General features: G+C 48.6%; 1 protein-coding gene across 1 annotated transcript; it reads right to left on the bottom strand.

Moving 5' to 3' along the window:
* Positions 1 to 139: 139 nt before the first annotated feature.
* LOC144672416 (scavenger receptor cysteine-rich type 1 protein M130-like) lies at positions 140 to 27,950 on the bottom strand. Its single transcript, XM_078534261.1, has 16 exons — positions 27,848 to 27,950; positions 24,938 to 25,252; positions 22,668 to 22,973; positions 20,264 to 20,578; positions 18,602 to 18,916; positions 17,451 to 17,756; positions 15,866 to 16,183; positions 13,451 to 13,555; positions 12,153 to 12,467; positions 10,871 to 11,176; positions 9,238 to 9,552; positions 6,198 to 6,512; positions 4,880 to 5,011; positions 4,059 to 4,364; positions 995 to 1,309; positions 140 to 150 (listed from the first exon to the last, which is right to left on the bottom strand). Exons 1-16 carry the CDS (start codon positions 27,948 to 27,950, stop codon positions 140 to 142), a joined length of 4,098 nt encoding a protein of 1,365 aa, XP_078390387.1.

Raw genomic sequence — 27,950 nt, 5'->3', positions numbered from 1 at the left:
TCGCTTTCGGAATCGCGTAATTTTGCTGGTTCCTCCACTGGGGTCAGTTCAGCGCCAAATCCCAACGGTTGCACTCTCCCGATGGGTTGCCTGATCCGCTGGGGATACATGGGCTGAAATTTCCTGGGCCTTTAGCTTGCTAGCGAGGTCCTGTTGCATCAAAATAGACACAGTTAGGCAAATGTAGTCCTGTTGTTATCCTGTCAGTGTTATTGGCCATTTAAGGGGTTGCCAAGGCTTCTGAACACCGGGTTAACATAAGTTTGGGGGGGTAAAAATGCTCGCTCTTTTGTCTTTCAGATCACTGTTGTTTCCCCTTAACGAGACTTATCCGGAATTAGTGACGCTGAGCCAAAAGGGAGGCCCCAATTTTCCTGTCATACACGAAATGTGGCGGCTCGGTAGGCAAATGTGGGAACACTACACCATTCTATCGGAGCATCACTGGGCCTCTGTAATAAATAGAATGGGTTTTCACTGTGCATTCATAGGACGCCTGTCATCCCCACCCCCCCCCTCCCAAAAAAGGGTCTACAGACAACGAAATGATTTGAAACATTGGTATGGTATTGGGCTATGTGCGTGAGCCGATTGGAGCCCAACGCAACGTGCCAGTGACCCATGTAAAGAGAATTGGGTTTCACCCCCTGAGGCTAAGAGTGACCTTTGTGAGATCAGGTCAGAGGTTTTGGGGATAACTTCGTCACACAGAGTGGGTAAACAGAAATCGACTTGCGGCGTTGGGGATATCTAAAGGCTTGCTACGGGGAAAGTAGGGAGGGGACATCCTTCTCCCACCTACTGAACCGAATACCAAATGGGGAAGGGATCGGAATCATCCCCATTTCCCATTGGCCCTCACAGTTGTCCTCTGCGTCTGTAAACGGGGCTCCCGTGCCACAAGTATTTCTACAGCAGTGGAATGGACTACATGTAGTATTTCTGAGGCAGTGTGATATGCTTGTCATATGGTTAAGAAGAGCCACAGCTGTACCTGAACAAATCACGGATGCAGCCTTGCCATCGGTGCAGTTGCCTTGTCCCAAGGGGTTCATCGGGCACTCCAGTAGAGACGACTCGGCGCCGCTGCATTGAACACCACCGAACCGGAGGGGCCCCGGTGACGGTCCAAACCGGGCGCCAGGGGGTGCCGATTGGGCCGCCCCGCAGCCCAGTTGCCCACAGACAACAGCCGCGTCCACCACATCCCAACGATCTTCACAGACCGCCCACCAAGAGTCGTTGTAGAACACCTCCACTCTCCCGGAGCAAAGGTCCGTCCCATTGGTCAACCGGATCGGGATCTCGTCTAAAAGGGAATCGAGGACAGGTGAAAGGGTCAATGTCTCCAATGTCTCCGATCCCCTTAACAAGCCGCATTCGCAAGGCTAAAGGGGCTTGAGAGGGGCTGGGCAAAGGGAGTGTAGCCCATCGCCTGGCGTTCAGGGCAAAGGAAGATGGCCTTAAAATTGTGAACGACGCCGCCCTGGGGGTGATTTCAGGAAGTCGATGAAGGAGGTTGGAAATCTAAAGCTCCCTTCTCAAAAAGTTATGGTATCTACCTTGACCGAAAATGCCAAAAAAATAACATAGATCACTCCTATGGTGCAGTGACGAACCACTGAGGATAGGTTATAGACTCATAGACGTTTATGGCACAGAAAGAGGCCATTCAGCCCATCGGGGCCGCACTGGTCAACAAAAGATCTGACTACACTAATCCCATGTCCCAGCACTTGGCCCATAGACTATGGCAACGCAAGTGAATATCTAAATACTTCTTAAATATTACGAGTGTTTCTGACTCAACCCCACTTTCAGGCAGTGAGTTCCAGACTCCCACCACCCTCTGGGTGAAAAAAATTCTCCTCAACTCCCCTCGTAGCCTTCTACCTATTACCTTAAATCTATGCCCCCTGGTTATTGACCCCTATACTAATGGGAAAAGTGCCTTCCTATCCAGCCTATCTATGCCCCTCATAATCTTATACACCTCTATCAGGTCCCCTCTCAACCTTTGCTGCTCCAAGGAAAACAACCCCAGCCTATCCAATCTTTCCTCATAGCTCAGACCCTCCAGCCCAGGCAGGATCCTGGTGAATCTCCTCTGCACCCTCTCCAGTGCAATCACATCCTTCCCATAATGTGGCGACCAGAACTGCACACAGCACTCCAGCTGTGGCCTCACCAGTGTTTTATACAGTTCCAGCACAACCTCCCTGCTCTTGTATTCCAAGCCTCGGCTAATAAAGGCAAGGATCCCATATACCTTCTTATTGTTAAGATATACCTCCCATAACAGAGCTGGGTGGCAGAAATAGAGTTGAGGGTCTGTAAGGTCCCTGCTGGCATTACTTATACAAGGTCGCAAGGGGACATCAGTTCAAGGTGAGGGGCAGGAGGTTTAGGGGGGGAGGGGGATGTGAGGGAAAACCTTTTTTACCCAGAGGGCGGTGAGGGTCTGGAATGCGCTGCCTGGGAGGGTGGTGGAGGCGGGTTAGCCTCACATCCTTTAAAAAGTACCTGGATGAGCACTTGGCACCTCATCAACATTCAAGGCTATGGGGCCAAGTGCTGGTCAATGGGATTAGGGAGGTAGGTCAGGTGTTTCTCACGTGTCGGTGCAGACTCGATGGGCCGAAGGGCCTCTTCTGCACTGAGTCATCCTGTGATTCTGCGAAGAGGCATTGGCCAGGAGACGACTCCTTTCTGGTTTGCGATGGTATTGGATGCTGACTCAGCCAATGGCTTGTTTCCATTTGACTTTAAGTAACAGGAAGAAAAAGCAAAGCTGGTGCCATGGGGCATACTTCCATCACCCCCCCCCAAATCCCCGCCTTCCCGATTCGACCACGACCAGGAGCAGCTTTGCAATTCCGTCCGTTTCGGAATGCTTTGGGAAGCAGGTTTACGCTGGGCGCGCCTACGGTTTTGGAGCTGCTTCCAACCCCATGGTGACTCATGGGTGCGAGGCAGATGTCAGGAGGGGCATCATATTGACTGGACCCGGTGTGGAGGGTGCGGGGGTAACTCCCAGGCTGAGTGGTTGGGTCCATTTGGGAAGTTACCGGTGCATTTGAAGGGGAAGTCAGACAGGAGCCGGGGGCGGGGGGGGGTGGAGGTGGCGGGATGTGGGGGCGTCAGTGGAGGCCATGTACAGGGGAGCAGACGTGCCGGGGTATCCTGCTCAGTTTTCGCTCTGCGGTTAGCGCAAACCTTTGCATTAAAAACAATAAAGTAAACGTCTCATCTGGGATAGTGCATCTCCCTAAATGTTACATGCCCTCACAACGCAGTGGGGCCAGATGGAAGGGGGTCTTAGCTATCCCACTAGATCAGAAGCCCACGCTTATACCCTGGGTTCAAACCCCCACACCCCTCACGACGACTGGCGGAAATTAAATGTAATTAAGAGAATCTGGTATTGGGAGGCAGTTTTAGTAAGGGAAGCTCACCATGAAACTGTTATTGCTTGTCGAAAGGACCCTAATAAGGCACAGGAGCAGAAATTAGGCCATTCGGCCCATCGAGTCTGCTCCGCCATTCAATCATGGCTGATAAGTTCCTCAACCCCATTCTCCCGCCTTCTCTCCGTAACCTTTGATCCTCTTACCCATCCAGAACCTATCTATCTCGGTCTTAAATACACTCAATGACCTGGCCTCCACAGCCTTCTGTGGCAATGAATTCCATAGATTCACCACACTCTCTGGCTAAAGAAGTTTCTCCTCATCTCTGTTCTAAAAGGTCTTCCCTTTACTCTGAGGCTGTGCCCTTGGGTCCTAGTCTCTCCCGCTCATGGAAACATCTTCCCCCACGTCCCACTCTATCCAGGCCTTTCGGTATTCTGTAAGTTTCAATCAGATCCCACCCCCCTCATCCTTCTAAACTCCATCGAGTGTAGACCCAGAGTCCTCAAACGTTCCTCATATGTTAAGACCCTTCTGGTAAATGAATGTCCTTTAGAGAAGGAAATCTGCCATCTTCGGAAAAACAAACGGTGTTGTGTGTCCTTACCTGTAAGGGACCAGAGAAGCTTCTGACCTGTTCTCGCTTACCTGTTACATACACATGCACGGAGTCACTGCTAGACGAATTGACAATGTCTCCTGATTTCCTTAGCTGGTAGTGACACGTGTAATCTCCATCCTCGCTGGAACCCGCGCCCCAGAGGGTGAAGGTCACGCTGTGGGCTCCGCCTGGTGCAGTTTGAGTAGCAACGGGGTTATCTTCACCTGCTTTCATCAGATAAAAGGTGCTCCCCTTATAAACGCTTGACGCCTTGCAGGTCATGTTTATTGGATCTCCTGTCATGAAGATGCCAGATTTCCTCTCTAGAGACAGGGTGGGCTGGGAAGGATGGTCTGTTCTCAGAAGTCAAACAAAAGGCAAACAGAAAACAATCACATGTTATCTTCCAGTGAGGGCCCGGCCAACGACCAGAGACCTAAACTAGTCGGTATCCATCTATTGCTCCTCATTCCGTATGTTGAACCATTCACCATGGCTCTTAGCTTTGCCTGTTTAATCATGGGCAAGGCAGCAAGTGGAGTGAACCCCAAGAAACAGCTCTGCATTGCAATGAGAATCATTTGCCAAACCAGCAGCGCATTGTGTGCCATTCAGGGACAGACCTGCCTGTCGGCCCTGTGGTGGTATCGAACCCACAGACCTGCATCGGTCACCTGCAATTCATGAGCAGCAACCAGGGCATCGTTGGACTGACCAGGCCTTGGATGCGAAGGCTGAGCTGGGTCAGGAACCCTTTCTGGGCAGGTCCTCATATGGATGGCCCTTGTGGGTCAATGGCGCTTGAAGGTCTACTTGCTCAAGCAAGGCTGGGAGCCTTGGGTCCCAGCGGGAGCACTGTCGTTCTTACCTTTAAGGTCGTTGGCATCACTTCGTACAACCAGGCAGCGCAGAGAAGGGCAGCGTTTCAGGAAATGCTGGTGAGACTTGTCATTCTGGTAAAGGCTTTCCAAGCCAGGCAAAGAGGAATCACTCCCCGAGCCTGTGCAATAGATTAGTCACCCTCCCAGATCCAACACCAGCACAATACAGACAGCCCTCAGATCCAGGAAAAAGAAGGCTTTGCTTTTGTATATTTCCTGGAACATTGGGAATAATTTTGCCGCACAATAGGTTTTATTAAACATATCATTCTCAAGGGAAAGGTGCGAGGTTTAAGATTTCGGGATTTGATGGTCTGCCCATGATTTCTGATTGTTTTTTAATGGTTTTGTTCTCTCATCCCATTCTTTATTGATATTTATTCTCTATCCCCGCTTTTTTCTAATCATTCCCAAACCACGTCCCCTACCACCTCGAAGGACAAGGGCAGCAGGCACACGGGAACACCACCACCTGCAAGTTCCCCTCCGAGCCACTCACCATCCTGACTTGGAAATATATCACTTCACTGCGCAGGAGAAAGCAGCCCCCGCTTTGATCGGCACCGCTCCCATCCACCAACTTCAACATTCACTCCCTCCACCACCGATGCACAGTAGCAGCAGTGTGTGTACCATCTACAAGATGCACTGCAGGAACTCAGCAAGGCTCCTTCCACAGAACCTTCCAAACCCATGACCACTACCATCTAGAAGGACAAGGGCAGCAGACACATGGGGACACCACCACCTGGAAGTTCCCCTCCAAGCCCCTCACCATCCTGACTTGGAGATATATAGGCCGTTCCTTCACTGTCGCTGGGTCAAAATCCTGGAACTCCCTCCCTAACAGCGCTGTGGGTGTACCAACACCACATGGACAAAATCCTGGAACTCCCTCCCTAACAGCGCTGTGGGTGTACCTATACCACAGGGGACAAAATCCTGGAGCTCCCTCCCTAACAGCACTGTGGGTGTACCTACACCACAGGGGACAAAATCCTGGAACTCCCTCCTTAACAGCACTGTGGGTGTACCTACACCACAGGGGACAAAATCCTGGAACTCCCTCCTTAACAGCACTGTGGGTGTACCTACACCACAGGGACAAAATCCTGGAACTCCCTCCCTAACAGCACTGTGGGTGTACCTACACCACACGGGAACTGCAGCGGGTCAAGCAGGCGGCTCACCACCACCCTCTCCTCAGGAGCGCAATTAGGGTTGGGCAATAAGTGCTGGCCCAGCCAGTGACGCCCGCCTCCCGCGAACTAACAGTAACAGGAGACGATGGGGAACAGAGTGTACCTGTGCAAACCACGGACGCGTCCTCATTGTGATTGCAGTTGTGCTGTCCCAAGGCGTTCACCTGGCATTGCCACAGGTTCCCCTCTGAGCCTTTGCACTGAACATCATCCAGCCAGATGGCTGAGTTGCCTTCCCCGAATTTGGCGTTCCCCGGCGCCGATTCGGCGAAACCGCATTGTAGCTGCCTGCAAACTACCTCAGCGTCCCTCATGTCCCAGTCGTCGTCGCAGACCGTTCCCCAGGTGCCATTGTAGTAGATCTCCACTCTCCCGGCGCAATCCTTCCCTCCATTCACCAGCCTGACCTGAAGTTGTTCTGCAGCAGGTAACACAATGACCATGAGCTGGTGAGGAACATCCTCGTGCAAACGTATTCAAACACTACAGGCTGATGCAGGGTGAACACAGAGGGGACGAGGCCTTGGCCAGGTTTCTGCTGGGGGAGATGGACCAAACAGGATGGTCAGTAACGCGCCACCCCGATATGTCCCAGCTAAGTTTGGGTTGTTTTATCCTTACAGACCTGACTCTCCGGCCGGCCACAGAACGGCGACCAACATGATGCCAGGTGTTTAAGGGTCACCTACACCAAGGGGACTGCTGTGTTAAAATATCCCTCCCAAATTGTCACTGAGTTATAGACACCCCAAAACATGCACTCACTCACACACGCACACACACTCATTCATACGCACTCACACTTTCTCACACAGGCATACACAGGAACACACACACACTCACACTCATTCATACACACTCACACTCTCACACAGATACACATTTATTCACACACTCTCTCTCACACACACACACACTCATTAACACACACTCGCACACATTCATTCATACGCACTCACACTTTCTCACACAGGCATACACAGGAACACACACACACTCACACTCATTCATACACACTCACACTCTCACACAGACACACATTTATTCACACACTCTCTCTCACACACACACCCATTAACACACACTCGCACACACTCATTCATATGCACTCACACTTTCTCACACAGCCATACACAGGAACACACACTCACACTCATTCATACACACTCACGCTCTCACACAGACACACATTTATTCATACACACTCACACTCTCTCTCACAAACGCACACATTAACACACACACACACTCATTCATGCACACTCACACACTCACTCACTCATACACACTCTCTCTCACTCATACACACTCTCTCTCACACACTCTCTGTCACATACTCATTCATACGCACTCACACTCTCTCTCCACACACACGCACTCTCTCTCACACACACATTCATACGTATTCATGCTCTCTCACACACAACCACTCACACTCTCTCTCTCTCTCACACTGACACACTCATTCATACACACTCACACAGTCACTCATTCATACGCACTCACGCTCTCTCTCCCTCACACACACATTCTCTCTCTCTCTTTCTCTCTCTCACACACACACACACACTCATTCATACGCACTCACGCTCTCTCTCCCTCACACACTCTCTCACGCACGCACACACTCACACGCACATACACGCACATGCACACACACATATTCACACTCACACAACCACTCACACACACTCTACCTCACACACACACGCACTCATTGATACAAACTCACTCATACTCTCACACAGAATCACATCCCCTCTCTCTCACACACACACCCATTCATACTCACTCACGCTCACACACACACTCATTCTTACACACTCACACTCTCTCTCTAACACAAACACTCATTTATATGCACTCAATCTCTCTCTCGCTCTCTCTCTCCCTCTCTCTCTCTCACACACACTCACATTCAGTTAGCCTGAATCAGTGACCCAGATTTTGATCGTTTGTGTGCCAGGATAACTATGCCTCTCCGGATTTTTCGCTGCCCCTATCATTTCATGTAAGATTGTCAGTGTTCCTGTCAATAAGCAATTAAGGGTAATAGTCTTCACTAACCGAGTGGTTAGACGCGCTTCCAACGATTGAGACCAAGGACATAGATGACAGGCTGGATAAATAAATGGTGCTGGAGAGTGGGGAGTAAAATGAGGTGCTAGTTTCTGGTCCATCCATTTGTTGGCTGGCACAGGCAGGATGCGACTGAGTGGCCTCTTTCTGTGCTGTGACCTTTCTGCAGTTCCATGGCTCTGAATAGAAGGACTTGTCATTGGGTGTTTGATAAAGTCCTGCGAGAGGGGGCACGAGTGGAACATGGAGGCGGGCAGATTCTAAATGACTCCTGGAGCATTTAATTTGCTTAAATCCCTGGGCACTTGCCCTCAAAGCTTAGAAACCATCTCCAACGCATCCATTCAATATCTTCATGACCGACCCTTTCCTAAAACATGCACAGGATTTTAATGCCCCAACCACAACACGACCATCATAGCAGAATGTCAGGGTAGTCATATCATTAACAAAGACAGAAGATGCTGGAAAATACTCAGCAGGTGTGGAGAGAGAGAGAGAGAAAAACAGAGTTAATGTTTCGAGTCCTTCTGACTCTTCTTCAGAGCTAAAGGGGAGTAAAAATGTGATGAAGTTTATACTGTTTAAGTGGGGTGTGGGACAGGTGAAGCAGGATAGAGGGCCAGTGGTAGGTAGAGGCAAAGGAGAGATTGACAAAGGTGTCATCAACCAAAGGTCAAAAGGGTGTTAATGATACTGGCTAAAGGAGGTGCTAATGGTGGCGTTAAGGTCAGAGAGCAGAGTGTGATAATAGCAGGTCAAGGGTAAGCACTCTGGAAAGAACAACATGGACAAGGTACAGATGGTCCTAGTGGGGGGGTGGGGTGAGGAGAGGGGACGATGGGTGGGGAAAAAAAGATCGAAAATAGGATAAAAGGTGGGGGATAACCCTCCATGTCACTTTTTTGTTTTATTTGTTAAGGGACACGGTGAAAGAAATGGATCCCTTGGAATGGTCTTGCCGTCCGTTGCATCTTAAATTAATTCCTGATGGGTTTTTTTTAAAATGGAGGTTCGTGAGGTTGAAAAGCCGGGATTTGCAGACAGACGCGCGCTAACCACACCTGAGCACGTGACTGAAGCTGCCTGTCCGGGGTCGCATTGCTGCTCTCCCAACGCCCTCCTTGGGCACCGTACCAACGTGGTCTCGTTGCCGTTGCACTGAAGGCCACCGAGCCAATAGGAGCCAGCCGCGGCTCCAAAATGAACTCCCCCGGGTGCTGATTGGGCGGGCCCGCACCCCAGTTGCCGACAGGCGACGCTGGCATCGGGCAGGTCCCAGCCATCGTCACACACTGCTCCCCATCGACCCTCATATTCAATCTCCACTCTTCCAGAACAGGAGCTTCTCCCATTGACCAACCTCATTGGCAGCTGACCTGAAAGGGAGCAGAGTGGACACGGTGAACCAGATATTGACCTTCCCTCTCCTGTGTTCCCGCATCCTGTGCCTTAATCCATTGTCTACGGAATTCACTTTGGTCTAGACAATCGTTTGCAGTTTCACCATGCCACATTGACTTTATTTTTGGTAAAAATACATTCATTAAATATCTGGAAGAACATTACCAAACATTTCATAATGGCCATCATAAAAAATGCAATCAGATTCCAGTTTTCCACATAGATCATGAGATGTTTCAATATCATCAATGAACGTTACAGACATCTCAACATGGTTATCACAGATAGATAGAGACAGAGATACAGAAAGACGGAAAGATAGAGAGATAGGTAGAGAGATAGGTAGGGAGATAGATAGAGAGATAGATAGGGAGATAGGTAGAGAGATAGGTAGAGAGATAGATAGAGAGATAGATAGGGAAATAGGTAGAGAGATAGGTAGAGAGATAGGTAGAGAGATAGGTAGATAGATAGACAGATAGATAGAGACAGATATATATATATATATATATATATATATAGAGAGAGAGAGAGAGAGAGGGAGAAAGATAGACAGATAGAGAGGTAGATGGAAAGATATATAGATAGATAGATAGATAGATAGATAGATAGATAGATAGATAGATAGATAGATAGATAGATAGATAGATAGATAGATAGATAGATAGATAGATAGATAGATAGATAGATAGATAGATAGATAGATAGATAGATAGATAGATAGATAGATAGATAGAGAGAGATAGATAGATAGAGAGATAGAGAGAGAGATAGAGATAGATAGAGAGATAGAGATAGATAGAGAGATAGAGATAGATAGAGATAGATAGAGAGACAGACAGACAGACAGACAGACAGACAGACAGACAGACAGACAGACAGACGGGTAGGTAGACAGATAGACGGGTAGACAGACAGATAGACGGGTAGACAGACAGACAGACAGACAGACAGACAGACAGACAGACAGACAGACAGACAGACAGACAGACAGACAGATAGATAGATAGATAGATAGATAGATAGATAGATAGATAGATAGACAGACAGATAGACAGACAGACAGACAGACAGACAGACAGACAGACAGACAGACAGACAGACAGACAGACAGACAGATAGATAGATAGATAGATAGATAGATAGATAGATAGATAGATAGATAGATAGATAGATAGATAGATAGATAGACAGAGAGAGATAGATAAAGAGATAAACAGCTAGATAGAGAGATAAATAGAGAGAGAGAGATAGATCAACATGAAGATACCTTATTGGCTGAATCGTGCTTACCTGTTACGAGGACATGTACTGAGCCGCTGCGGCTGGAGTTGGTAAACGTTCCTGATCTGACTGTTTGATAGTGACATGTGTAGTTGCCACTGGTGCTCACATCCACATCTGGGATGACGAAGGTGATGCTGTGGCCTGCCCCCGGGTCAGTTGCAGAAGCAACTGGGCGGGATTCACCGGCCTTCGTCAAATAAAACCTACTGCCAGCGTAAAAGATCAACGCCGTGCATGTCAACGCTACTGTATCTCTTGTTATTAAAGCAGCATGTTTCATTCCCAGGGAGAGGGTGGGCTTCAGTGGTCGATCTGTAATCAGGGGTTGAGATAAATGTTGTATCTTAATAAGGAAGAATATCTGAGCCTCTGCTGAAATGTATAACACGGTTCTACCATGATTTTTCTTTTATATGATCCAAAATCCTAAGTTGCTCCGTCTTGATGTTCCTTTATTATATCCAATGAGACAGGCATAGTTACACGTTAGAATCAGACACCACACTTTAGTTTAAGCTAAAAAGAAATTCAATTCTCACTCCAGGTTGTTGCACAACTGAGAAACAAGTCACGCATTACCCTGCAATGATAGGTACCACAGCCCATCCTCAATGTTTAGCCTTTCAATGACCCTACCATCTATGGCCAGCATTGAACGCAATTTCACCCCTTGCAGCTAATATTCTGCTGGCCGTTAGTTATGTCCTGATATACAGCCATATAACACGGGACTGGAGTGATCCACTGTGAATTCGAATCCCTGTATTCGCGTCGTTACTTAGAAGGCCAAGAATTCTTGACCGCCTTCTACTTTCTCTGGGTCTCACCACACAACCCGCCTGTGGATAGCAGCAAGGCAGGGCAGTACTTCAGCAAGGTTGATGGGTCAGTGCTACTCGTCATCGTTCTGGTGAGTGCTTCCTATCTTCCCTTGCCGTTCCAAAAACCCGGCTGGAGTTCCTTCAGCAAGCTCAATAGATTACACCCCCAAAGATCCTTCTACATATCCAGAAGAGCTTGTCCAATCCTCGAGCTAACGTTTCTCATTTCCCACCCCCCTAAAATATATATGACTTTGAGAACGATTTTGAGCTGAAAATTAATTGGCATTAAAGAGTTGGGAGGAGTTGGAGACAGTTGACCTTCCTTCAACCTTTCTTCACCTTCTCTTCTTCCCTGAGTTTCGTTATGTCTTTCTCCCCTCTTCCGCCGATTTTTCTACCTTTAGCCCGTTCGTTACCCGCGCTACCCCACCAACCCCGTTCTTGAGCAACGCTCCTCGCCCTACCTGAGCAAATGGCCGACGCGTCTTGCTGGTGTTTGCAGTTCTGTCGTCCCAGGGGTTTTGACGGACACTGCCAGAGGTAGGCCTCTGAGCCAGTGCACTGGACAGAATCCAGCCAGATGGACGAGTTGCCTTGGCCAAACTTGGCGTCCCCGGGTGCCGACTCCACAAATCCACACTGCGCTTGCGCGCAGGCCACTTCCGCGTCCGCCAGGTCCCAGCCCCCATCACAGACGGTCCCCCAGGTATGATTGTAATAGATCTCCACCCTTCCTGAGCACGGACTGTCTCCATTAGCCAGTCTCACCTGAAAATTGTCTGAATTGGCAACCAAACAAAACAAAACAGAGTCCTGAGTTAAGCCGCTATTTCGTGCGCTGCTTTGCAAAAACATTTTAAAGGGGGAACATCTGGAAGAATAATGTAGAAGAGAAATAAATCAAACCAGGCGGGCATAACATTAGGCGAGAGTGGTGTTGCGAAACAGACTGAATCAGAATTTAGGCTTATTGTGTCAATTAGATTATTCAATGGAAGAACGTAATGAATAGGAGCCGGAGTAGACCATTCGGCCCCTCGAGCCTGCTCCGCCATTCAATAAGATCATGGCTGATCTTCTCGTATTTCTATTTCCACATTCCCATCCAACCCCGATAACCTTTGATTCCCCTGCCTAACATGAATCTATCTACCTTCTGCCTTAAAAAATATTCAATGACCCCACCTCCACTGCCTTCTGAGGCAGAGAGTTCCAAAATCACACAACCCTCTCTGAGACAAAAAAAAATCCTCCTCATCTCTGTCCTAAAAGGGCGACCCCTAATTTTAAAACAGTGCCCCCCCCCATAGTTCTCGTCATACCCAGAAGAAGAAATACCCTTTCCACGCCCACCTTGTCCAGGCCGTTCAGGATCTTGTACACTTTCAATCAAATCACCCCTCACTCTTCTAAACTCCAGTGGAAACAAGCCCAGTCTGTCCAACCTCACCTCATAAAACAACCCACTCATTCCAGATATCAATCTAGTAAACCCCCCCTGAACCGTCTCTAATGGAGGATACTATCAATGGGGGAATATAACATGTTCCACACAGCAGGGAAATGGTAATAATATGTTGCTGCTAAAACTGAGTAACGCCCCCCCAAGACACCTGTGTTGAATAGCAGATTGACAAGAGGATCATTTTGTTCCCTCCTCTATTGTCGGCCCTTGCTCTCACCTCACACTCCAGGGTTGCCCACCTAACATAATTTGATGGAGAGGATTTTTGATGCTTTGTTAGTCCAGTTATTCACTTACGTTGCAATTGTTGATCGCCCATTTTCAGATCTATTGCAACCACTTGCTCCGAATAGAAATGATCATCTTTCATGCTATTAGCAATTGAACGTATGGTTTTAACATCTTTGAGATTACACGTGAACGTGCACTGATATGTCTACAGGTAACTCCTCCCAAGAAGGCGTGGGTGACCAGAGACGTTCAGCTATTGGGTGAATGTTATGACCGATGCAGTTGGTAAAGCTGAGATATGTAAAAATCCCAGGAGGAAACTTTAAACAACTGTCATAACCTATAATTTTTAAGTGTTATGTTTGAGATGCGACTCTAAATTTAGGAATCAGACCACCAGTGACGGAAGTTGTACATTAAACTAACTTAAACATTTTATTCATTTACACAGCTTAAAATATATACACATGGCTACAAATTACTAGTATGATAACTTTTAACACATTCCCAAACTAATCTCCATTTAGACAACAGCAACCCATGGGCTTAACCAAACACCGGGCAAAACATTTTCACCTTACAAATTCAAAATGACTGTGCTTGACAAAGTAATGCAGCTGTTTCTCACACTGCATCCTGCTTAGAGCTGGTCAGGGGAAACTTGCCCACTCTTAGAGCCGGCCACGAGGGGCCTTGGAAGGGCAGTCGTCAGTCACACAATCTGCCTGTTTGGCCACAACCTCCCGTGTGTATCAGGTCCTGGGGTGGGCCTTGGACATGGACATAGGACACCAGGCTTTCAGGCAGATCAGCTGAGACAGGGACCAAAACCAAGGGATGGAAGGGGGAGTTATGAACAGCCATGAGGGCGCACGATGAATGAAATTGGTTCCGTCTACACAGAAAGATTTCTTAGAAAGAAATATCTGCTTCCTCAGTACTGGGTATCGAACAGCCAGCCTGATAACTTAGCAACCAATCCGTGCTGCTCTCTCCTTTAGCCCTGCCTTGAAATAAAACATTATTAATTATCATTTCTTCTTACTAAAAGATGCTGGGCATTTGGAACTCTTCCCTGTAACTGGCAACTGAGGCTTGGCCGATTACTAGCGCTAAATCAAAAGGTAGTAGACTTTCTTGTAAATCAAATGTATTAAGGCATAAGCGGCCAATGCGTTAAGGTTGGTGGTGGGAGTTGACCTCATAATTCTTGGGCTAAGGTTTATTGGTCTAATTGACTCTCCAGCGCTCCGATATCCACCTGGTCCTATGGTGGACCCCTCCCCATTGAAAGGGCACTGCAGAACCCATCACATGAATCGCTCAGCACATGACAGGTCACAATGAATATCCCCTGTTACCGACCCATGACACTTGGAATGAAGTGGGCGCCATGAATTGGACCAGTATGTGTTGTTGTTAAGAGTGCGTCAACCAACAAATACGGGCAACTGGAACAGAGCCACACATTCTGATTGTGTATATTCGGAGTTGCCATATTGACTGCCAAAGATTTGATGGGGTACATTTTTGGGCTTAGCAAAAATAGGAAGGCAGTTTATTATCTGAATGGCTATAAATTGAGAGAGGGGAATGTGCAACGAGACCTGGGTGTCCTTGTACACCAGTCGCTGAAGATAAGCATGCAGGTGCAGCAGGCGGTAAGGAAGGCAAATGGTATGTTGGCCTTCATAGCCAGAGGATTCGACTATAGGAAGAAGAATGTCTTGCTGCAATTGGACAGGGCCTTGGTGAGACCACACCTGGAATATTGTGTGCAGTTTTGAGTCCTTATCTGAGGAAGGATGTTCTTGCTATAGAGGGAGTGCAGCGAAGGTTTACCCGACTGATTCCTGGGATGGCGGGACTGACATATGAGGAGAGATTGAGTCGGTTAGGATTATCTTCACTGGAGTTCCGAAGAATGAGGGGAGGATCTCATAGAAACCTATAAAATTCTAACAGGACTAGACAGGGTAGATGCAGGAAGGATGTTCCTGATGGTGGGGGGAGTCCAGAACCAGGGGGTCACAGTCTGAGGATACGGGGTAGACCATTTAGGGCTGAGATGAGGAGAAATGTCTTCACCCAGAGAGTGGTGAGCCTGTGGAATTCGTTACCACAGAAAGTAGTTGAGTCCAAAACATTGTATGTTTTCAAGAAGGGGTTATATATAGCTCTTGGGGTGAAAGGGATCAAAGGGTATTGGGAGAAAGCGGGAGCAGGTTATTGAGTTGGATGATCAGCCATGATCATAATGGATGGCGGAGCAGGCTCGAAGGGCCGAATGGCCTACTCCTGCTGCTAGTTTCTACGTTTCTCAATGCGAGAGCTTCAATAGTCTTATGGAACACTTTGAGTCCACATCACGTCTGCCCCTACATGCCCAGAGGAGACATGGGTGGCATTGTCATCTACCTGGATGGTCCCAATCAGCAATCAGCAGCCTTGACCGCATCTCCGAACCGTAGCGGGCCTTACCTGAGCAGACAACGGACGCTGCTTCGCCGGGGCTGCAGCTGTGCTCTCCCAGCACGTGACTCCGGCACTGGAACACATTGGACTCGTTCCCTTGGCACTCCACCTGGTCCAGCCAAAAGGCACCCGCTGGAGCCTCCCCAAAGTGGGCGCCGCCCGGGGCCGATTTGGCGGGTCCGCAGCCCAGCTGCCGGCACAGGACGTCGGCCTCCGGCATGTCGAATCCCCGGTCACAGATCGAGCCCCACGTGTCTCGGTAGCGCAGCTCCGGTCTCCCCGAGCAGGCGCTCCCCCCGTCGACCAGCCGCAGCGGGACCTCGTCTGAGGGAGGGAAGAGCGAAATGATTGGGACGGGCAGGATATAACCTCACCAGAAGGGGGAAGGAAAGCGCTTGCATCTTTCTGTTCCCTGGCTCGGCCGACATTCATTGTTCAAAGGGCACTTAAGAGTCGAGGTGGAGTCACGTGTAGACCAGGCCAGGTAAGGAGAGCAGATTTCCTTTCCCAAAAGGGGACATTAGTGAACCGCAATAGGTTTTTACAACAATCGACAGTGGTTTCACGGTCATCGTCAGGCGCTTAATATTTAACACGCTATTTGCCGTCGTGTGATTCGAACCCCGGTTCCAATCAGAGCGTTACCCTGGACCTCGGGAGTTTTAGCTCAGTGACAACGCTGCTATGCCACCGCCTCCCTCCAGAGGGCATCAGATATAATGAGCAGGATGGAACTTAACCAGGAAGCCCTAAGAATGTTCATATCCTGTGCTCCCATCTTCCTGTTCCCTTCCTTAACAATTGATTTTATGAATATCTCCACAAAGAGGTTTTAGCGTGGAGTTTTGGTGCATCTTCAAGACTCATCAAGGCTCCTTAGACAGCACCTTCCAAATACATGACCACTACCATCTAGAAGGACAAGGGCAGCAGACACAGGGAAACACCACCACCTGGAAGTTCCCCTCCGAGCCACTCACCATCCTGACTTGGGGACAGAGAGACAGGGAGAGAAAGAGAGATAGGCAGAGAGATAGAGAGAAGGAGAGGTAGCCAGAGAGGGAGAGGAGAGGGAGAGAGAGACAGAGAGACAGAAAGAGAGACAGAGAGAGAGAAGGAGAGAGGGAGACAGATACAGCGACAGAGACAGGGAGGCAGAGAGCAAGAGAGACAGACAGACAGGGAGAGAGAGACAGACAGACAGGCAGAAAGAGAGAGACAGAGAGAGAGAAGGAGAGAGGGAGACAGATACAGCGACAGAGAGAGACAGGGAGACAGAGAGCAAGAGAGACAGACAGGCAGGGAGAGAGAGACAGACAGACAGACAGACAGAGAGAGAGTAAGATAGAGAGAGAGAAATACAGGCAGGAAAGGAGAGAGAGAGAAAAATACAGGCAGACAGGGGGAGAGAGTGAGAGAGACAGACAGACTGACAGACAGAGAAAGAAAGAGGCAGACAGGGAGAGAGTGTGAGAGAGACAGACAGGCAGACAGAGACAGGGGGAGAGAGAGAGACAGACGGAGAGAAACAGAGAGAGAGAGAGAGATCCTCCCTCCCCACGGCCACAGGCGTTGTCTCGTTCTCGCTTACCTCTTACGTCTACAAACACGGCGTCGCTGTGCGTTGAGTTTGCAAACCTTCCTGATTTGCTTGTTTGATAGAAGCAAGTGTAGTTCCCACTCATGCTGAAATCTGCACCCTGGATGGTGAAGACCATGCTGTGAACATCAGCCGGAGCAACTCCAGAAGCAGCAGGGTGAACCTCACCCGATTTCCTCAAATGGAACCTGCTCCCTGCGTACAAACTCCCAGCCGTGCACCTCATGACAATCACATCCCCTGTTAGGAAAACACCGGACCTCCTTTCATAATGGAGAATGGGCTTTACTGGCCGGTCTGCAAACCAAGGAAAAAGCAGTGAGACTCATGCTATTTGCGAATCAGGAATAAGACCACCAAGCCTCAAGATGTTTTTTTTTAATTATACAAAACTAAGCTAATCATTTGTTAATTTACAACAAATTAAACACATAGACATGTCCACGAATTACTACCATAATAACTTTTAAACAAATACCCAAATTAACCACTCCCCAGGCAAAGCACATTTGACCTTACAAATTAAAAATGAGGCTCATTCACAGACCCAGCTGTAGGCTTGCAGGCTGGTTAGGTCTTAAATGCCTCTGACTGACCACACAAACACCTTTCTGTTTACATCTAGCTTCCCCTTTTTTCCCATTGCATCATTAGGTTTTCTTTAAATGCACCTCTCCTTTAATCCCACCAATTTTATTAGTAATATAAACACGTTTCCTGGCGTCTCCCAGCTAGCTGCAAGATTTTACCCATTCTTTTGAATGGTTTATTCAACAAATGCAAATTTGCATCTTACCTTATTTCCTTACGTTTATCTGATTAACATCTCAGACTACGATGTATCAAAGCAGCCAGGATAGCTGGCTTTAATCCAATTAAGCCACACACACACACACACAAGCAATGTGTTTATCTTGTTAATTAAATTGGTGCAATTAAAGGATAATTGATAGGACAGGTGGATTTAAAGAAAACCTACTGATACAATGGAAAAAGGATAAAGGTAACTATAAGTCCAATTTATAAATAATTTCCACTAACATTGCAAACATCAGTATCTCTTCAGGACATTTCCTGATATTTATTATTTTCCTATGTTTATATATATATAATATGTATATGTATATAAATCGATACTGCACCTGAACAGGTGACTGATGCATCCTCATGGTGACCGCAGCTGCTTTGACCAATCGGTTGTGATGGGCACTGCCACAGGTTGACCTCCGACCCATTGCACTGAACAGATTCCAGCAAAATCGACGAGGCTCCCTCTCCGAACCTGGCGTTCCCGGGTGCGGATGCAGCGAAGCCGCACCTCAGCTGCGTGCAGACAACCTCAGCGTCTGACATGTCCCAGCCGTCATCACAGACTGTGCTCCACACGCCATTGTACAAGATCTCCACCCGCCCGGAACATGGGCTCCCCCCACTTTTCAGCCTGGCATGAAATTGCTCTGATGGAAGTTAGAAGAATAAAACAAACAACGATTACATTCTTACCAACAATCTAATGAAAATGGTTGAGCGTGAATAGTGCAGGAGGCAGGTGCAGTGGGTCAGCATAGCGTGCGCCGAATTTATAGTCGGGGGTTCACAGTGCACGATCCTTGTATTTTTCTTTTGGAAAAAAATATACTTTATTCCTAAAATATCTGAAAGAACGTGAGAAAACATTTCAACATGGTTATCGCAAAAGGCGCAATCAGATTCTAGTTTTGAGTTCTGTTGAAGGGTCATGTGGACTCGAAACGTCAACTCTTTTCTTCTCCACCGATGCTGCCAGACCTGCTGAGTTTTTCCAGGTAATTCTGTTTTTGTTCTAGTTTCCCCAGGCAGGTCATGAGCTGCTTCAGATGTGCCTGATAATCAGTTGGTGTCAACTACGGCCCTGACCTGTAATGGGCAACTAATGCACCTTGGCTGGTTTTGTGTCGCAGGTCAAATCCTATTTCGCCGCTGGTGACTCAGGTATGAGAGCGAAGATTGGCCATCAGAATTCTCCAGGGTTTTATGCAGTGGTTCTCAGATTCTAATGCATCCTGCCCTTCCCCACGTAATAGAGATTCCCCTTGCCTACGGAATAGCAACAACCCATCATAAAGTCTTTTTTCATGAAGCTATTAATGTATCTAATATTATTGGCAATTATCTTTTTCTTTAAATAGGGGGTTTAGTCTGTGTGTGTTTAAATTGGATCAAAGCCAGCTGGTCTGGTTGCTTTGACATGTAGTAGGTGAGAGATGTAAACAGTAAGTAGAGTGCACTTACATTTTGTTGAATTGAACATTCAAGAAGGGGAGTGAAAGCTTGAACCTAGCTAGCAGAGACCGGGCGATGTGTAAATTGCTAATACAATTGGTGAAATGAAAGGGGTTAGAAGAGATGGAGTTCAAAGGGGCTGGTGATACAATGAGAAGTCACATTCAAAGGGCTTTGGCTCTCACTCAGATGCACCCCTTCCTCCTTGTCTCAACATACTCGGTGTCTTCCTACAACCCGTTGGCCAGGGGCAATCGCATGGCTTTGAATGCGTGACTGAACACCAAACATTTGCGTTGATAGCATCACCTGGCACATTGTCCAGTGGGTGAAGGGGGTGGGGATAGTGCTTTAAGTTGCTTTGTGTGTTTATGTGTGAGTGTGCGTATGGGGGCGGGTGGTTAGCGGGGGGGGTGACTATAGAGCTGTGAGTGGGGTTGAAGGTGGGCTAACGTATGCCCGTTAGCAATGCCTGTGCACCAGGGCTCTGGAGGGTAAAAGGACACCCTACGGGTGGGCGAGCGTTTGACATTTAACCGCACCTGTACAAATCACGGAGGCAGCCTCGCTGGGGCTGCAGTTGTGGTCACCCAGCCCATTCCTTGGACACTGCATCAGGGTGGCCTCAGTGCCGTTGCACTGAACATCATCCAGCCAGACGGGGGCGCCGACACTCCCAAAATGAGCGCCCCCGGGGGCTGAGTGTGCGTCTCCGCATCCCAGTTGCCTGCACACGACGCTGGCATCGGCGATGTCCCAGTTGTCATCGCAGACCACTCCCCATTCGTCACCATAATACACCTCGACTCTCCCGGAACATGTGCTTCTCCCATTCACCAAACGCACTGGGGTCTGATCTGAAAGTGTAAAGGATGAGCCAGTATATTACATTCAGATACATATGAACCAGCAATTGTATTCTCTTATCTCCCCCTCTGTTCCAATCATTGCGTTTCTATCTCCACATCTCTATTTATTTTTAATTCGTTCACGGTGTAGGTACACCCACAGCGCTGTTAGGGAGGGAGTTCCAGGATTTTGTCCGTGTGGTGTGGGTACACCCACAGTGCTGTTGGGGAGGGAGTTCCAGGATTTTGTCCCTGTGCTGTAGGTACACCCACTGTGCTGTTGGGGAGGGAGTTCCAGGATTTTGAACCAGCGACAGTGAAGGAACGGCCGATATATTTCCAAGTCAGGATGGTGAATGACTTGGAGGGGAACTTCCAGGCGGTGGTGTTCCCATGTGTCTGCTGCCCTTGTCCTTCTAGATGGTAGTGGCCATGGGTTTGGAAGGTGCTGTCGAAGGAGCCTTGGTGAGTTCCTGCAGTGCATCTTGTAGATGGTACACACACTGCTGCTACTGTGCGTTGGGGGTGGAGGGAGTGAATGTTTGTGGATGGGGTGCCGATCTTGCCGCCTGCTAGACACAAAAGCACGCGGTGCACATACGTTTGAAATAAAACTGTAATTCAAATCTATATGCAGCATTGTTCTAACTTTGTGTTTAGCAGAGCATCTGAGATAATGCCAGGCACTCATTCGCTACTTGGGTTGGTAAAATAATCTTTATTTTTGACACTTGGATGCACAGAGCGACACGGGTACAACCTGGAGGGTACACCAGGGAGCAAGGTCTACTGTTGGTGAAATGGCGCACAGGGTTTCAGTTGACCATTGTATTTTCCGTCTGAATTTCCATTCCGCCCATGATTTAACGCAAATAACACCATGTACAAAACATGAGGCAGTGTGTTCTCATCGACTGGAGTTCAGAATAGTTAACACCGTGTCCCGAGACCGCTGGATGTTTAACTGGGCGCACACACATGCACACACATATATGTACACACACACACACAGACACAAGCGTGCATACACTTTTATATATACACACACACACAAGTGCGCACATGCATGGGCACTTTTATACACACACACACAAAGGTGTTCACACATGCACACACTTTTATAAACACACAAACGCGCACGCACATGGACACACTTTTATACACGCACACAGACACAAGCATGCGCGCACATTGACACACTTTTATACACATACACAAGTGCGGGCACACATGCACACACTTTTAAAAACAGACAGACACACACACAGAGGCACAAGCGCGGGCACACATGCACACACTTTTAAACACAGACAGACACACAAGCGCGCACACATGCACACACAAAAGCACACACACAGAGACACATGTGCGCACACACGCACAGACAAAAAAACAAACAGAGGCACAAGCACGCACACGCATGGACACACTATGAATACACACACACACACAGACACACAGGCACAAGCGCGTGCACACATGGACACACTATGAATATACACACACAGACACACAGGCACAAGCGCGTGCACACATGGACACACTATGAATACACACACACACACAGACACACAGGCACAAGCGCGTGCACGCATGGACACACTATGAATATACACACACACACACACGCACACACACAGAGGCACAAGCGCACACACATGAACACACTATACACACACACACGCGCGCGCACACATGCACCCGCTTTTAAACACAGACAGACACACTCACACGATGACACAAGTGCGCACACACATGCACACAATAAAACACACACACACATAGACACAAGTGTACACACACATGCGCACACACACAAAAAACACACGCGCACACAGATACAAGTGCGACCACACATGCATACACACACAAAAAACACACACAGACACAAGCGCTCGCACGCATGGACACGCTATGCACACACACACACACAGACAAGCGCGCACACACTTTTATATGCAGACACACACATACATGTGCGGAGTGGACGAGAGAGAGAGACAGGGTCATAAACAAACAGAGGGGGAGAGAGAGAGAGAGAGAGGGAAGAGAAAGAGGGAGAGGGAGAGAGAATTGACGCGAGCGTTGCCTCACTCACCTGTCACCGATACAGCGACGAAGTCACTGCGGGTTGAGTTGATCGAGTGCCCCCCTTTGCTTGTTTGGTACTGACAGGTGTAGTTCCCGCTCACGCTCAGGTCCACATCCCGGAGGGAGAACTTGACGCTGTAAACCCCGTGGGGAGCGGCCGCAGAGGCGATGGCACCAAGCGTTCCCGCCTTTCTCAGGTAGAAAGTGCTCCCTGCGTAGAAGCTCAGCGCTGTGCAAGTCATCGTGATCATCTCCCTGGTGATGAAGGCGCCTGGGTCCCTCTCCAGAGAGAGATGGGGCTTGGATGGGCGATCTGCAATCCGACATGAAGGGGAACATGATCTCCGGACCGGAGTTACATAGGAACATAGAAACCAGGAGTAGGAGAAGGCCATTTGGCCCTTTGAGCCTGCTCCACCATTCATTCTGATCATGGCTGATCATCCAACTCAACAGCCTGCTCCCCGCTTCCTCCCCATACCCTTTGACCCCTTTGGCCCCCAAGAGCTAAATCTAACTCCTTCTTGAGTTAAAACTGTTCAACTTTATCACTTGGACCCACTGAGGTTTTTACCCACGATTTCAAGTCTTTGGCGTCCAGTGTGTGTCTATCATTCCCAATTCAAGGAATATAGTGCAAACCGCGGAAATGTAACTGAACTGGGAACAGCATTAATGGGGGATCAGAATAGCCCCCAACTCCCTCCCTCCCTCCCTCCCTCCCCCATTGCCCAACAGCCGGGAAGCTGATCAGAATCTGCCCCTTCAACAAATCCCACAACGCCATTCCTTATGAGAGAACCTCCAATGGATGGGCGGCAACCTATGTGAATTCGGCTTTTCGGATTATGGATGCCAGTGGTCGACCTGGAAGACAATTCTCCTGATAAGCAGTCAGGGCATGAGTTAGGGAGGAGAAAGTGTAGGATTTTCACCCTCATGTAAAGGTGTGTTACTTAGATTCACAAGACTGCACCCTTGCCTGGTAGGCTTTGAGCATGACCCCATGGTAGGACTGCCCTTCAGACCGTGGCGCCGCTACATTGTAGAGGCGCCAAGTTATTCCAGTTGCTTCGCAGGTCGAATCTGAACCCTTCACCTTATCTCAGGGGGCAGGGAAGAGAGGACTTCCAGCAAGTTCCTGGAGATAACGCCCACCCCACACCCCCCCACCCACCAAACGGCTTTCACCAAAACCCAACTGAACCTCACATCCATAGAGCAATCACTCCAACGTCAAATCTGTGACACTCATTCACACATTAAAAGCCAGATTTAATCGTCAAATCTGTGACTCTCATTCACACATTTTACTCATAGAACCGTAGAACACTACAGCACAGAAAACAGGCCATTCGGCCCTTCTAGTCTGTGCCGAAATATTATTCCGCTTGTCCCATTGACCTGCTCCTAGTCCATAACCCTCCAGACTTCTCCCATCCATGTATCTATCCGATTTATTCTTAAAACTTAAAGAGTGAGCCCGCATTTACCACGTCAGATGGTAGCTCGTTCCGGACTCCCGCCACTCTCTGAGTGAAGAAGTTCCCCCTAAACCTTTCCCCTTTCACCCTAAAGCCATGTCCTCTCGTGTTTACCTCTCCTAATCTAAGTGGAAAGAGCCTATTCGCGTTGACTCTGTCTATACCCCTCACAATTTTGTAAATCGTCAAATCTGTGACTCTCATTCATACATTTACAGACAATGGCAAATGTAGAATCCGTGACACTCATTCACGCCCTCATATCCCACAGACCCAGTGCGGCAAGACCCTGGGGGACTCCGTTTGGAATCCCTCCCCCCACCGCCAACGGAGATGGCCAAATCTGGATTCAGTAAAAATCTGGAATTAAAAGTCTAAGGATGACCACTGCTGTAAAAAAAAACCACATCTGGTTCGCGAATGCCCTGTCGGGCAGGAAACCCTATGTCTTAACCCGGCCTGGCCTCCAGGTGACTCCAGACCCACAGGTTATCCCTTAACGCTCTCTGAACGAGGCGCGGGCAGGGAAATGCCGGCCTAGCCAGTGACGTCCGCACATCCCACGAACAAATAACAAAAATATGGTTTCATCTGTAAAATCGGCGACACCTTTGAATGTCGTTTCAGTCATTAATGAGAACTAATTTTCAAAAGAACACTTAGGGAACTGTGTTAGTTCTACACTCATTTGCTTTGTTTCCTTCTCTTATTTTCCTGCTTGTTTAGTGTTTCCTTCATTGTATGTACCCCCTCCCTCGTTTTTATTTTTGCAGTAAAGGGCTTTAAAAGGTACCTGCGCACACCACGGAAGCGACGTCTTGGTGACTGCAGCTGTGCTGCCCCAGAGGTCCTGCCCGGCACTCCCACAGGTAAGCCTGCGTGCCGTTGCACTGCACCGAATCCAGCCAGACGGTCGTCTCCCCGGCCGCGAAGTAGGCGTTTCCCGGGGCCGACTGGGCGAACCCGCAGCCCAGCTGCCCGCAGACCACCTCGGCGTCGGACATGTCCCAGCCGCGATGGCAGATGCCTCCCCAGACGCCCTTGTAATTGATCTCCACCCTTCCCGAACACGGGTCCGGACCGTCCGCCAGCCTGGTTTCAAAGTTATCTAGGCGGGGAAGGAAACCACAGTGGATTGAACGGCTGGGAGCATCTTCGCACAGACGTTTGAACCGCGTATTTTAGGAGAATAACGCCAATGGCGAGAGAATAATAGAAATAGTTTAGACACTTGTTCCAAACCAGACTGAATAACAATACGTGCTCCTTTTCACGCGCTCGATTTTCACTAATGTAATTTGTCAAATAATGAACTTTTTTTTATTATTTTTCCTTGGACTGTGGCTTTAAGGCTGGACTGTGGCTTTAAGGTTGGACTGTGGCTTTAAGGCTGGACTGTGACTTTAAGGCTGGACTGTGGCTTTTAGGCTGGACTGTGACTTTAAGGCTGGACTGTGGCTTTTAGGTTGGACTGTGGCTTTTAGGTTGGACCGCGGCTTTAAAAAATATGACCATGGCTGCAGTTTAAAAGAGATGTTCACTGGAACAGGAAGAGGAAAACCTACGACGTTGCTATTATGGAACAGTGTGCGCCAGGGTTGGACAGAATGGTGCAGGGAAGGAGACCTGGTTCAAGGGGGAACACCCTAGCTACTGGGTTTTGATTGGCTTCTGACCAAGTGGCCAGGTTCGGTGTCAGGAGAGCGCGGTAGATCAGCTCCTAGCCTGAGAAGAGTAAAGGCCTGAAGCCGCTCTCTCTCTCTCCTGTGTTTTGTGAGGACTCCAGTGATCCTGCCATAGTGTCCAGCTGGCTATTCCTCACATTGCTGTATCCTGCTTTCTTTGAGAAGCCCCAGTCAGGAGGAAAAGGGGAAAAAAATCACTGGTAGAGATGTTAAAAACAGGTTTCAAACAAAATAACCACAGGCTGCAAGTGCTGGGAGACCAGCTCATGTCAGCCACAACGTTCAAGGAATTTGGAAGAAAGCAATCAAATTCACCCCATCTAACCCTGAACTCCGTGTCGGTGCTATTGAACTGTTTTATCTCACCTTTCAAATCCATGTTTTGTGTGTAGTGTGTGTGTGTGTGTTTGTGTGTCTGAGTGTGTGTGTCTTTGTGTGTGTGTGTGTGTTTGTGTGTGTGTGTGCATTTGTGTGCGCATGTGTGTGTGTGTTTGTGTTTGTGTGTATGTGTGTGCGTGTGTGTATGTGCGTGTATGTATGTGTGTGCATTTGTGTTTGTGTGTGTGTATTTGTGTTTGTGTGTGTATGTGTGTTTGTGTGTGTGTGTATGTGTGTGTTTGTGTTTGTGTGTGTATGTGTGTTTGTGTGTGTGTGTGTTTGTGTGTGTTTGTGTGTGTGTGTTTGTGTGTGTGTATGTTTGTGTTAGAGTGTCCGTGTGTCTTTGTGTGTGTGTGTGTGTTTGTGTGTGCTTGTGCGTGTGTTTGTGTGTGTGCATTTGTGTGCATGTGTTTATGTGCGTGTATGTATGTGTGTGTATTTGTGTTTGTGTGTGTGTATTTGTGTTTGTGTGTGTTTGTGTGTATTTGTCTGGGTGTGTTTATGTATGTGTTTGTGTGTGCGTGTTTGTGTATGTGTATATATTTTTATATATATGTGTGTATGTGTGTGTGTGTTTGTATGTTTGTTAAGGGTTTAAGTAGGGGCAGAGTTTAAGCTATAGAGTTAAAAGTTTGCAGTTCATATTTCTTCCTTTTGCCACTGGTTACAGACAATTCATTTACTAAACAGTTCTTTGCTTGTTAAGTTTACAAAGCAGGTGCTCGTCTCCTGTTAACCTCAATTAATCGGTTAGGTAGAATTGGGGCGATTGAGTGGACGGATTAAACTTCTCCTACTTGTTATGGTGGGTTCTGGGGTTGGGTGCGCACTGGGGGCTAGTCAGGTCTGGTCAGCGGCTAGTCTGATCGAGTCTGGGGAGGGGGAAGGGGCACGGGAGGGAGGGGGAGGGGTGGGAGAGGTGTACTCGTGGTCCAGGAGTGCAGATGAGGCTTAGGGGAAGGGGCTAGTGGGAGGTCCAGCTGGTGCTGTGCCTTTCCGATTGAGCGATTGAGGGAGGGTCAGTCCTGCAGCGGGAAAGAGTTAGTCTAGGGTTTCATTCTGCCTGGCACGTCCTGGGTAACTGTGCAGCTAAGTACCACGGAACTGCCTGAAGTCCCCAACTCTAGCTCAGAGTACAACCGGGTAGCGGGGGGATTGCCCTAGGTGATGCACACATAGTTCTGCCCGGCGCGACCCCCAGGGGGCACCAACGGGCACCTTCCGACATTCCTCCGACCCCCACCCTCTCTGGCGATCCGGAGACTGGGGAGATGTAATCCAAAGCGTTGCACCCCCATTGTGTTTATTAATAAGAAAGCCTGTGATTACCCGGGTGTGGCCAATTTTTTTAAGACAAGTGTTGCTGGTGGACTGAATGAATGAGATCGACCAGAGAGGGAGGGGGGGAAGGTAAATGAAAAATGCCTTATCGTTCTTTCCCAGGCCAACGGAGTTGTTGCGGGTTATGCAGGGACTAGATGGCCTGGTAACGGTGCACAAAAGCAAGCACACGCCAGACAAAGATTCACCTAGAAACGAGGAGCAGTAGTCCATTCGGCCCTTCGAGCCTTCTCCGCCATGCATTGCGATCATGGCTGATCATCCAACTCAATAGCCCTGCTCCCGCTTTCTCCCCGTACCCCTTTGATCCCTTTCGCCCCCAAGACCTATATCTAGCTCCTTCTGGACAACATAGTTGGCCAAATCAGCGCTAACAGCAATCTCCCTCCATTTTTGTTTCAT

This window comes from Cetorhinus maximus, chromosome 38 (genome assembly GCF_964194155.1).
Source record: "Cetorhinus maximus chromosome 38, sCetMax3.hap1.1, whole genome shotgun sequence".
Lineage (NCBI taxonomy): Eukaryota > Metazoa > Chordata > Chondrichthyes > Lamniformes > Cetorhinidae > Cetorhinus > Cetorhinus maximus.
The sequence above is the reverse complement of the archived record's forward strand: the minus strand, read 5'-3'. Positions and strand labels throughout refer to the sequence as shown.

What these genes read in the sequence shown, in the direction of transcription:
- LOC144672416 (XM_078534261.1), bottom strand. Translation starts at nt 27,950, where the DNA reads ATGAAACAAAAATGGAGGGAGATTGCTGTTAGCGCTGATTTGGCCAAC. An exon ending in CGTCGCTGTATCGGTGACAG is followed by an intron (nt 20,579 to 22,667) that starts GTGAGTGAGGCA and finishes TTACACTTTCAG; the next exon opens with ATCAGACCCCAGTGCGTTTG. An exon ending in TGCATCAGTCACCTGTTCAG is followed by an intron (nt 17,757 to 18,601) that starts GTGCAGTATCGA and finishes CTTGGTTTGCAG; the next exon opens with ACCGGCCAGTAAAGCCCATT.